General features: G+C 33.1%; 2 protein-coding genes across 2 annotated transcripts; both read right to left on the bottom strand.

Annotated features, from left to right (window-relative positions):
* Positions 1 to 3,291: 3,291 nt before the first annotated feature.
* Positions 3,292 to 4,737, bottom strand: HELRODRAFT_175107 (hypothetical protein; the record flags this gene model as incomplete). The annotated part of the gene is made up of 2 exons (XM_009022544.1): positions 3,292 to 3,374; positions 3,627 to 4,737. The coding sequence occupies 2 exons, from the start codon at positions 4,735 to 4,737 to the stop codon at positions 3,292 to 3,294; spliced, it is 1,194 nt and encodes a 397-aa protein (XP_009020792.1).
* A 4,298-nt stretch (positions 4,738 to 9,035) lies between these two features.
* On the bottom strand, positions 9,036 to 11,267 carry HELRODRAFT_175106 (hypothetical protein; the record flags this gene model as incomplete). The annotated part of the gene is made up of 2 exons (XM_009022543.1): positions 9,036 to 9,400; positions 11,138 to 11,267. The coding sequence occupies 2 exons, from the start codon at positions 11,265 to 11,267 to the stop codon at positions 9,036 to 9,038; spliced, it is 495 nt and encodes a 164-aa protein (XP_009020791.1).
* Positions 11,268 to 11,931: the final 664 nt, after the last annotated feature.

The raw sequence follows: 11,931 nt of genomic DNA, 5'->3' as shown, positions 1-11,931 counted from the left end.
AGNTTTTTTACTTTTTATTCATTGCGCAGGCCGAAATATGCGCAAATATGTGTGTGTGTTTGCGTGTGTGTGTGTGTGTATGTGTGTTTGTGTGTGCATATTTTTGTAGATAGACACATATAAGTTATAAATAGATTAAAACTACAAACCAATGAAGGATGTGTGTAGATATGTAGATATGCAGGGTGTTGTAAAGTTATTAATATTTCAATTGAGATTTGATTTTGATTGTTACATGTTGAAAGTATTTTTTTTCAAATTTGTATGCACATGTTTGTATTTGTGTAAAATTATAAATACACATACGCGCACATTTGCATGAATGTTTGTGTACACACTTGTGCACACGTAAGCGTACACGCCTCTGTGGTTATACACTCTCGTTTCACACGGTTGATTCTTCGGCCATGTTTACGTTTGAGTTAAAAGGTATTGCTTTTGTTTTGGGCTGATCGGCTTCGCGATACAATGTGATGTGATAGTGATGGAGATGACGAAAATGGTGATGGAGTGATGGAGATGAAGATAGTGAGGGAGTGATGAAGATGAAGATAATGATAGAGTGATGGAGATGGTGATGGAATGATGAAGATGATGATGGAATGATGAGATGACACAGATGTTGATGATGGGATTTGGTGATGAAGAGATTTTGAGTATTTTATTTATATTTTTCATGGTAAATAGATTAGTGATAATCAGATAGTGTTTTTGAAGAGATAAAAATTGATTAAACAATTAACTTAAAAAAATGTTGTTATAAAAATGATTCACGCTAATGAATAATTCATAATGATGGTAATATAGTTTGCGAAGTGAATTACTTAAAATGGTTCGGTTTGTGAATTGCTTAAGCTTACTGACTAAACCACTGTTGCATTCTCAATTTAAAATTACATTTCATTTCACGACATACTAGCGAGGGTGACGTCACTTGCCGGTTAGAAAAAAAACGAGCTGACGATGACTTAAGAACGAATAACCGACACACATGCAATAATTGATGTCAACATGAACATGACTGTGGAGCTGATGTTACAAGGATGAGAGATACTTTAGAGACGACGATGGAAATGCCGATGTAAAATATAAAAAAACAGGTTAAAATAAGGACGGTGACGAGGACAACTTAACAGTATGATAAAAAAAATGACGACCGCGAAATGATTAGGCGATTAAAAAAATGATTGTAACATCGAAAAACATGAACATGAAGGATTAAAAAGACATCAACAAAACATCGACAGTAAAACTAACAACACTTTCACAAACATCAACAGAGAAAATATAAATAACAAAAACGAGCACGTAAACAAGAAGACAACAACATCAAGAACTAGATAGGAACGAAAATTAAACATCGAAAACGAAAAAACAACAACATAGAAAAAACAACAACAACATCACCACCACTAACAACAACAACAACATTGCCGTTGCATCGGTGCGAGTATTACCGAAATTGATTGCAAGCATGATGTTGTTTGAGCGCCTCTTATTAAATTTTCCTCCTTTTTTCGTTGCTTAAATTTTTTACGTTCATTCGGCGATATAAATTGAACACCGCAGCCTTCGCCGTTACGTTGTCACTACGTCATCGTGACGTCACTGAATACAATGCACCGCTATAAAAAATATAAATCGATGAGACAACACTTTTTTTTCACTGGTTTATTTTTACATTTTTTGGCGCAAAATTGCGAAATTCCTCTGAAATAAATTTCATGCAATAAGAGGCATGGGAGTCGTAAAGTTTTTGAATTCTATCAGAATTGTGAAAGATATGAAATTATGATGTGTAATGTTTATATTGCTTACTCGCTTTTTCTGGTACTTTGGCGATTCAAGTGTCTTTTTGTTTTAAGTTTTTTGAGGTGAATTTTCAGAACCCAAAAAAACTTTTTTTGTAATTTTTGTAGTTGAGATTTTGCAAAAAATTATTCAAAGTGCGTTCCTGGCTAAATTTTTCAATCGATGAAGAAAAATTTTTTTCAGAAAAATAAGCGAGAAGAAAATTGACGAAAAAAGTCAAAATAGGAAAAAAAATAAAAAAAGCGTTGACGTTGGTTCATGAAAAAGAAATAAAATTGAAATCCTCAGCTGTTGCGGTCATTAGATAGATCCAATAACATGACCATGTCGTTTATGTTTTGCATGTCTACATACAAACATCCTTCCAAGTTTTCTTCATATGCAAGAAGGCAAATAGGTATATTTGTTTGTGTTTATATATTATTGTTGTTATGTTTGTTTGTTTGTATGCATTTGTGTTTGTGTATTGTTATTTTGTATGTTTGTTTGTTCGCGTTTGTGTTCGTACGTTGTAGTTTTGTAAGCGCGTTTGTATGCGTTTGTATTTGTATGTTGTGGTTTTGTATGTTTGAATAGGTTTGTGAAAAGTTCTTTGTACGCATATATCAATCTGCTTTTTTACAATTTTCTTTGTATGTTTGTACATGCACGTGTGGTTTGTATGTAAGCGCTTGTTGTTTTGTCCATAGTGTTTTTTTTTACGTATATGAATGTTGTTAGGCTCTTGATACCGCAATTCGTATTCATACAAAACTTGTTTAGCCTTCGAGGCAGTATTGTTTCGTGCAAGTACAAACATGTCGTTAGTTGCAAACATGCATGTCGATTGGTCGGTTGGCTGTTTTAGCTGGTTGGCTTATTGATTGGTTGGTTGGTTGAATGGTTAGTTAGATGGTTGGTTGGTTGAATGGTTGGCTGGTTGATTGAATGGTTGACTGGTTGGTTGGCTGGTTGGTTGGCTGGTTGGTTGATTGGTTAGATGGTTGGATGTTTAGCTGGTTGGTTAGTTGACTGAATGGTTGGTTAGCTAGTTGGTTGTTTGGTTGGTTAATTAGTTGGCTAGTTGCTTGAATGTTTAATGTTTTATGCAGAGATAGATTTTTTCAACCAAATAAAACAATTGCTTCTTTTTTTTTACCGTGTGCAATGTTTCAAGTTGCAAACACTTAAGTTGGTTTTGTTGTGTACAGTGTAAGGGTTTGCATTGTTTACCATTGTGCTTATGAGTGCTTAGAACAAATTTTATTTCTTTAAAATTCACAAAAAATAATTAGAAAACTTCCTTAGTAAAATGTAATAAATTTCAACCAACTTAATAATGTGATGATTTAATAATTCTATTTTTTTATAAAAATCATAATAAATTATGAATAATAAATTAATTAAAAAACAAACATCACAAAAATTTTTTTAATATAAACATGCTTTTTTTGCACAGGCGTTTGCAGGTATTTTTTCGACTGGACCTAAAGTTTGCTGCTACGTGATTTGCGTCTCAAACGATGATGCTAACTTACTTTTGGTGCCAACTGGGCATAAAAAGTTGCTACAACACGTTTGGACTAGTTCATTTTATTTAATTGTTTTTCTATTTTTATGAATACGCCAATGTTTTTCTCTCAGTTAATTTTATTGGAAACTAAAAAGAATAAGAAAAAATTCTAATTTATTTAATTAGCTGTAATATTTATTGTCAGATAAAAATTGAAAAAATTAACTATTAAACAAAGGTGATATGAATTAGTCAAAGAAATTGTAAAGAACAAACAAAACTGCACGCTGATAAAGTTAATGTAAACAAAAACTAAAATAACCTTCCAATTTGATTAGGAGGAACCAATCTGTCGTTATCTCCGGTGATTGAAGTTGATGTTGTAGCTGCTGCTCCGGCTGCTGTTGTGGTAGATGTTGTGGTAGATGTTGTTGATGACGTTGTTGTTGTTGTTGGTGATGATGTTGTTGATGCTGAGCGTTATTGCCAAACTTAATGCTGTTCATATCGATGTTGAACTTTTTGTAATTATTTTTACCGTTCACAGCGTGGTTGTTGTCGTCGTTGTTGTAGCTGTAGTAGTTGTAGTAATGATTGTTGTGGTTGTTGTGATTGTGATTGCTGTTGGTGATGTAAGTGTTGTAGTTGTCTCGGTAAGCAGTTGGCAACAGAGTTATGTTAATTTCATGTGACCGCGACTTAAACTGGTCTTTTCTTTGTGACGTCATTTTGTTGCCGGAACAAGAATTCATCAGGTGATTTGTGTTGCCGTCAACTAGCAATATTGTAGAAAAACAGTTTGAGAATGTTGAAAATTTTGTTGTTGATGCTGTTTGTGATTGAAATTTATTTTGGGCTACAGTAAATAACCAGGATCGTAGGAAGTCAATTGAAGGCAAATCGTTGTTTGTGTTTAGAACATCCGATGACGATGAGTTACCTTTTGCTGTGGAGTTGTTAAAACTTTGGAAACTCGTTGCAAAAGTTTGTTGATGTTGTGATTGTTGCTGGTTTTGTTGATGTTGCTGACTGTTGATATAAAATGTTGGTCTCAAATATGAAGTGACAACGATTGTCTGCCCTATCTTCGCTCTTATCTGAATGCTACAAGCGGATGTGGCATGTGTGGTTGTGGCTGTTGTCGCCTGGAAGGATGTCGTCGATGATGTCGCAGTGTTGTATAAAATGTTCCTCAACGAAAGGATCGCTAAGTATCTTGCATGGTCGCCATGCCTGTTGAGACTGTAATTGTTCGCGTAATTGCCATTTAATTTGTTCCTAAGAGGAGGGTTTAACATTTCAAAAGCGTTGTCCAGGTTCATGTTCTGGACGTTGTTTATGTTGTTCGCGAGACTCCTGCCTATGCTTAGAACGTTCTTTGTAGAATTATTTTTATTTTTGCTGCTGTGATCATTTTTCAACATCACCGTCATGTTGCATGTGCTTCTGGAGACTGTTTGTACTGAGACGAAAAATGAAAATATTGTTGAAATATTGTCATTCATATACGCGCACCCACATCTACATACACGTATAAATGAGTTCAGTTTGGAACAATTCAAATAGGCAGGCAAAATGTTCGGTAGGATGGATAAACAATCGGAAAAAACACATGCACAGACAAACAACAAACAAACACAAAGACAGGAAGGGTGCAAATGTCAAAACAACTAAACGACAAACACGCAAAATGCTAATTTTTACTACAACAATCATACCAAACACACACACACACACACACACGCACGCACGCGCACATGCAGACGTACGTACAAATACGCAGTGGTCCGTTTGAGCTAATTGAGGTTTTTATTAAATTATTCACTTCCGTTAAAACTTTGCAGCGATAAATTATTTGCTATCGTCTTTGTTCTTTAGCATGTTTATGGTTGTTTATGTTGTTTGACTCTGAATATTTATGACTGTTTTTGTTGTTCTTATCCATGCATTTTTATATTTGGTTTTTACATTTGTTTAAGACTATGTTTGAGTTTTGCTCGACGGACGGTTGCTCGCTCCTATTGAGAACTGCAAGTTTGTATTATAATATAACATTGGCTACTTCTTCATCATGTGATGTAGGAACATGAAAGCATGGAGCTACTGCAACTCAAAATTTTTTAACTTTTAAATCATTTAAATTTTAAATCAAATAAACTTCGAATTTAAAAATTGCAAACAAAATTAAAATATTAAACATAAAAAACTTTTTTAAATGTTTTTATAGATTAAACGAGCGTTAACGCCATTTTCTTAGTCACGAGTTCTGGGTGAAATGGTTCGAAAACATGTTGCCCTCTGTCACTACCTTGAGTTCTCATCTATGTACCTAAATATCACTCTCACATTTAAATTGTCTAAAAACAATAATTCAACAAGAATAAATATTTGTTATAATTAAAGTATTCCTATTATAAGTGATTTATTTAAAAATTTTTTTATGCTAATTGTTAACAACGAAGTATTGGTAAAAAAACAAAGATTAATTAACTAGACGCTTTAAACATAAAAACGTCATTTTGCAAAAATATTTGAAATATTTTTATTAATAAATCCATCCAGGTCCAATAGTACTCAACATTTCTTTATTCAGTTTATTTTTGTTTCTGACCGTTGGAAATGCCACGTTGAATTTTTTTTTAAAGAAATAGTTTATTGAAGAGCACATTTAAAATGCAGAAGTAAAATTTTATATATCTGAGTAAGGATTTTTAAAAATAATTTTTGTGTTTCTAAATTATAAAATATTTTTGCTTTTATGGAAAGATGGATGGATGGATGGATGGATGAATGGAGGTTTGGTAGGGTGGATAAATAGATAGTTTCCTGTTTAACTAATTCGTTTTTAAGTCAAATTTTTAAAATTTTTGAATCGTTGCTAGAAAATGTCTGAATGTTTATTTGTTAAAATTTTGTTGGTTGTAGTTTTGCGAGTGGTTTTATTGTTTTAGTTGCTTTTTGTTGTTTAGTTGGTTGTTGTTCAGAGTTGCTCTGTTGTTTGGTTGAGGAGGAATTCATTTTGCACGAACATCAAGTTGATTTATTTGTCAGTCTATGTATTTCCTTGAATAATTTAAATGAGTTCTTCTTGTCTTTCCAAAGTTCTGTCTATAAAAATTTCAAAAATTTATGAAGCATTGTTGTAAATTTCTGAAAAGCAATGTTTCAAAAGCATAAATTTGTGTTTTTCTTTTTTTTTTTGTAGTCAGTCACACACGCACACACACATACACACAATAACACACGCACACACACACAGTCACACACGCACACACACACACACACAGTCACACACGCACACACACATGTCACATCACATGCTCTTATATGTGAATGAATGCATGCTTCATTAAAAATGTTCAGTTGGTAACGATTTATCTTGAATTATTTCAGTACATGATTTCCAACATAATTTGAATTGGTTGAAATGCCAAAAATTTTACATTTCAAAAAAAATTGTTTGAAAATAAATTTAAATAACAATATTATCTCAGTTATTTAAACTATTGAAAATATACGAACATAATTAGACTGCTTACACACACACAAAAGACATTGAATCTTTTAATGTAACTGAATAAATGAAATATTAAAACAAAAACAAAATGTTAGAATAAAAAAACTCAATTAAAAAATAAACTATTTGAAGAAAACTTGAATTTTAAAAAGAAATTTCAAAGTATAGCATAAAACTCCCACATAAATAAGACGCATGTTGATGCAGAGTAACGCAGCATCCAGCATACTAACATGGCACACTCATACTCATGAATACACATGCACACGTACACATACACAAATATACACACGCACGCAGAGACACATATACACGCACAAACCCACACATAATAACATATACATAGGCAACACGGCGTGTTTGCTATTTTATACCCCAATTTAATAATCAGTAATCACACATACATACACACATAATACATACTTTTTACCATTGTAACTTTTCTTTTGAATTCGGTTCATAATACTCATTTCAAACTAATTTAAAAAAAACTTCCAGATACATTGCAGATACACACATACACATCTAAATATACCCACTTATATACACGTATATGCACACCTTGGCAATTTTAAAATAGAAAAACCTCGCACAAACTCAGGCTTACACTCGCGTACATTAACACGTTATATTATTATGTCCACGCATTAAAATGCATTAGCACCACCCTCAGACAGACAGACGGAGAGACATACATGCAAATAGACAAAGAAGCAGACAGACAGAGTGGCAGAAAAACAGATAGACATCCAATAAAAGCACTCGAAACGCACCAAGGTGCCAAGAGGTTTGTATTTTTATTGTGTCTGCGCGTATTTTATGCGTATTCGCAATAATACAACAGCTCTCCGGCGTATTGTTAAATGTGTGGCCAGTGTTTGTTTTGTATCGTACGGTATTGTATTTGATTGCGTTGTGTTTTGTTCGCATGCGACTATGATGTTGTTTTCATGATGTTGTTGACTGTTTGGCGGAGTTCATGAAACTTTTTTCCAGTTGTATTGTTGTACAATAAAAAGTTTAAATTTTTAAATTTTTATTTTAATATTGATAATAATTTTATTACTGTCTGATGGTGTGGTGTGCATGTGTGGACTGTGCATTTTTTTGTTTTCAATAGTCACTCCTTACGTGATATGATGACGGTGTAAAATTAGGTCAAGCTGTTTGAATGTTGCACGGTAAAAATACAAAATGATTTTTGTTTTGTTTTGTTTCAACTGCCAATTCACATCTAATACTTTTTTCCGTTTGTTGTACTCACAGAATGTTAGTGTTTGTAATAAATTTGTTCCAGCGATTGCATGCAATGAATTTTCACAATAAACTATCTTGAAAACATTTTGGCTCCTCTTGTTTTTAGTGCATTTTAATGGAATTTTTTTAAATGAAATAAAAGTTATAAGCACGTTTTTATAAAAAAAATTCATTTATTGTACGAATTCCATATTAAATTCTATTGATATAAAATCGGCATTGGTTCTAAATGTTAGCAAAAGTATGTAGTGGTTCGACTGGACCGTACGTAAGTTGACTTAGTTAAGATACTATAATATATCAATATTAAAAACAATACAAAGAGACAGACTGTAACAACATTATTACATTGAAAAGAATAAAATAATGTTTTTAATAATGATAACAAAAATAAAAAAATAAAAAATTTTAAAAGATGAATAAAAACACTAAACAAACAAATAAATGTTTAAAAAGCCAGTGCAACATTGATTGGTTATTAGACGCACGTGACCAAATAATTGGAGCGTGATTGGATAGCAACGCTCCGTTTAACACAAATGTTTACTTCCGGTGACGTAATGCAGTCTTGTTGTGCATCTGTTGCGTGGAGCTTTATTTATTTCTTTGGTAAATAAACTTGCATATAAAACTTGAATAAATTTCCATAGAATAAACCTCAAATATTGCTTAACTTTTATAATTTCTATTTAAACTGATGAATTATGTCAACGTCATTTTACTTACCATCACCAACATTTCACCAACACTATCACATCGTCACCATTAATGACATCATTATCAGCATGATATTTTCTTAACAACCACTTTAAATAATCACGATCAAAAATATTAAGTCACAAAATTCTTTACAGGTTGAATGAAAATAATTTACAATTCACACACAGCCAACCACGCACTCAAACCATCAACCCCATCATTCTCATCACACTCAAACCATCAACCCTTCCTTCACCATCAACCAACAGACCCACACATCCCCACTATCTTACCGGAAACACATCGATAGGAAACATTGAGGTACGATATAAGATCTTTGGGACACGGCTGTATGATGCTGCGTAGCGTCGGAACCGGAACTGAGCATGTGAATTTGCCGGAACACATGGCGTCCAAAATAGGGCTGACGTCATTTGAACATCCAATATGGCCGTAGTCTTTCGCGACGCAGCGACCTGTGCGCATGCGTCCGTACGTTGCTTTCTCTATTAGTATTATCCAAGAAAACGATGACGATGACGACGGTGGCGATGATGACGACGACGACGTGTAGTTGACGCAGCTGGCATTGAATGTTTCGAACTGGCAGTATTCCAGTGCGGCTGTTCCCAAATGTTGTGCAAAGAAAATAAAGACGTCTTAGTTAATTTTCTCAGGAAAAATTCCAATGAATAATAAAATAAACATAAAAGTATTTAAAAATAAGGGTTACGACAAAGAAATGAAACGAGTAGTAACGGCAACACTATCCTATATGATAGAATGCCTGCAGATCTGTCAACGACGAGTTTATTAGATACACAAGAAACAAAGATAAGATACAACAACATCGAAACAACAACAAAAGAACAAACAATTAGAAAACTACAATCATGTCAACAATGACGTAAGCAATGTTTGATTTATCAACTTAGTTATCATCCTATTTTTTTCCTCATCTTCTTTCTCATCATCAACATCATCATCATTTTAATCAGCAGCAGCAGTAGTAGCAGCAGTAGCAGCAATAGCAGCAGCAGCAGTAGCAGCAGCATCAACTATAGAGACAATTTAAGAACAACAACAGCAACATAAAAAACAGAGCAACGTAAACGGCAACAACATAAACAACAACAGCATAAAAACATTAGCATGAACAACAACAGCATCAGAAAAGAAAGACATCATCATCATCATCGTCGTCCTCATCTTTGCGTGGCTGCTACCAACATCAATCTTCTTCCATTTCAACCGCCACAAAAAACAACGATACATACAAACTCGAATAAACATTTCTAACATAAACAAAAAGCATGCAAGACTAAGCTAAACAACAATAACAAACAAATAATAATTCTATTAAAAAAGCAAATTTTATACTAACTACAACTATTACTACTACTTTAATATTACTACTACTACTACTTCTACTACTACTACTTCTACTACTACTACTTCTACTTCTACTACTACTGCTGCTACTACTACTACTATACTACTACTACTACTACAACAACAACAACTACTACTACTACTACAACTACTACAACTACTACTACTGCTGCTGCTACTACTGCTACTACTACTATTACTACTGCTACTGCTGCTACTAATATTACTATTTGGAATAATGACAACAGGAATAAGAGTAAAAGTTAATGTAGTAGAAGTAAAATAACAAAAAGAGAGATGAAACATGGGCAAATGTAAAATTGATGACAATTTCAATAAGCTGTATTCATCATCATTATCATCCACGTTGCGTCATCAACATCATCGTCATCTTCTTTTTCTTCTCCATCATCACCAACATCATCATCTCCATCATCTTCACTATTTCTGTCGTCATCATTTTCGTTATCATTTTTTTCCTCATCATCGTCGCCATCATATTCGCCGTCGTCATCATCATCATCGTCGTCCTCACTTTCACCTTTATCATCATCATCACTTTCACCTTCATCTTCATTATCATCGTTATCATCGTCGGTCGTCATCGTCATCATCACCACACCATCTTCATCATCATTGTCACCATTGCCGTTAGCAACAAAATCATTTCATCATGACGTCATTATCGATAAAGCCAATAACACCATCGCGCTATTTATCGTTATAATCATCAACATACCAAAACTCTCCATCATCACCGTTATCACTACTATAACCGCCATCATCACTATTACCATTATCAGCATTATCATTTAAATCATTTAACATCCTCTCATTATGGTGTTTGACATCACCAGCATCAACACCATCATCAACATCATTGCAACACTAATCATCTTCATCATTATCGTCGCCCTAGCCAGCATCATTATCATCATCGTCGTCGTCGTCGTCATCGTCATCATCACCAGCACTTCCATCATCTTCGCTATCGTTATCAAGGCAATGCGCCCATTCCCAAAGCGGAAGTGACGAATTTTGCATAGCAACGAGTTCAATTGTAGCGTCGATAGCAACCGAGTTACGAGTCGTTACCATGGCAACTGCTGCTGCGTTTATCTTATTTTCTTTTTTTTTTTTGAAAAAAATCTCTGAGCTTGTTTTCTCTCGTGGTTTTTATTTTATTTTTCATTTGTTTTTCTGAGTTCGTTTATTTATTTTTTTTTATTTCGGTATAATTTCCTATTTATTTAATTTGTTATAATTTGCTATTCTTTATTTGCTTTCTGAATTTAATTATTTTAAAAGTAGATATACATACGTACGTTTTAAAGTCACATTTTTCAAAATTGTCAACTTGTCATCATTTTGTACAGCACGTACGAATTGGGTATAATGAAAAAAGAAACTGACTACCTCTATAAACTATAAACGAATGCCATATTTTTGATGATGTTAAGCTAATATGTGATGTGAATTGACTGAATAGATGTAGGTAGATTAATTTTTGAAACACAAATAGTTAAGTGAATTTTATATTTTAGAAGATTTAATATGGGAAATAGGAATGATGTTAAAACAATATACAAATGAAACATGCAGTAAGGGTATTGTCGATATAGTATTTTTACTTTTATTTCTTATTAATATTTTTCTATTATTATTATTATTATTATTAGTTGTTTTATTATTGTTATTATACATTTTTTGTTTTTCAAATTTTTAAATTTACTGGTCTAGATGGCTGAACGCAACTTAGAAA

The sequence above is a fragment of the Helobdella robusta genome, assembly GCF_000326865.2.
Source record: "Helobdella robusta unplaced genomic scaffold HELROscaffold_32, whole genome shotgun sequence".
NCBI classification, from domain to species: domain Eukaryota; kingdom Metazoa; phylum Annelida; class Clitellata; order Rhynchobdellida; family Glossiphoniidae; genus Helobdella; species Helobdella robusta.
This window is presented reverse-complemented; position numbering and strand designations above follow the sequence as displayed.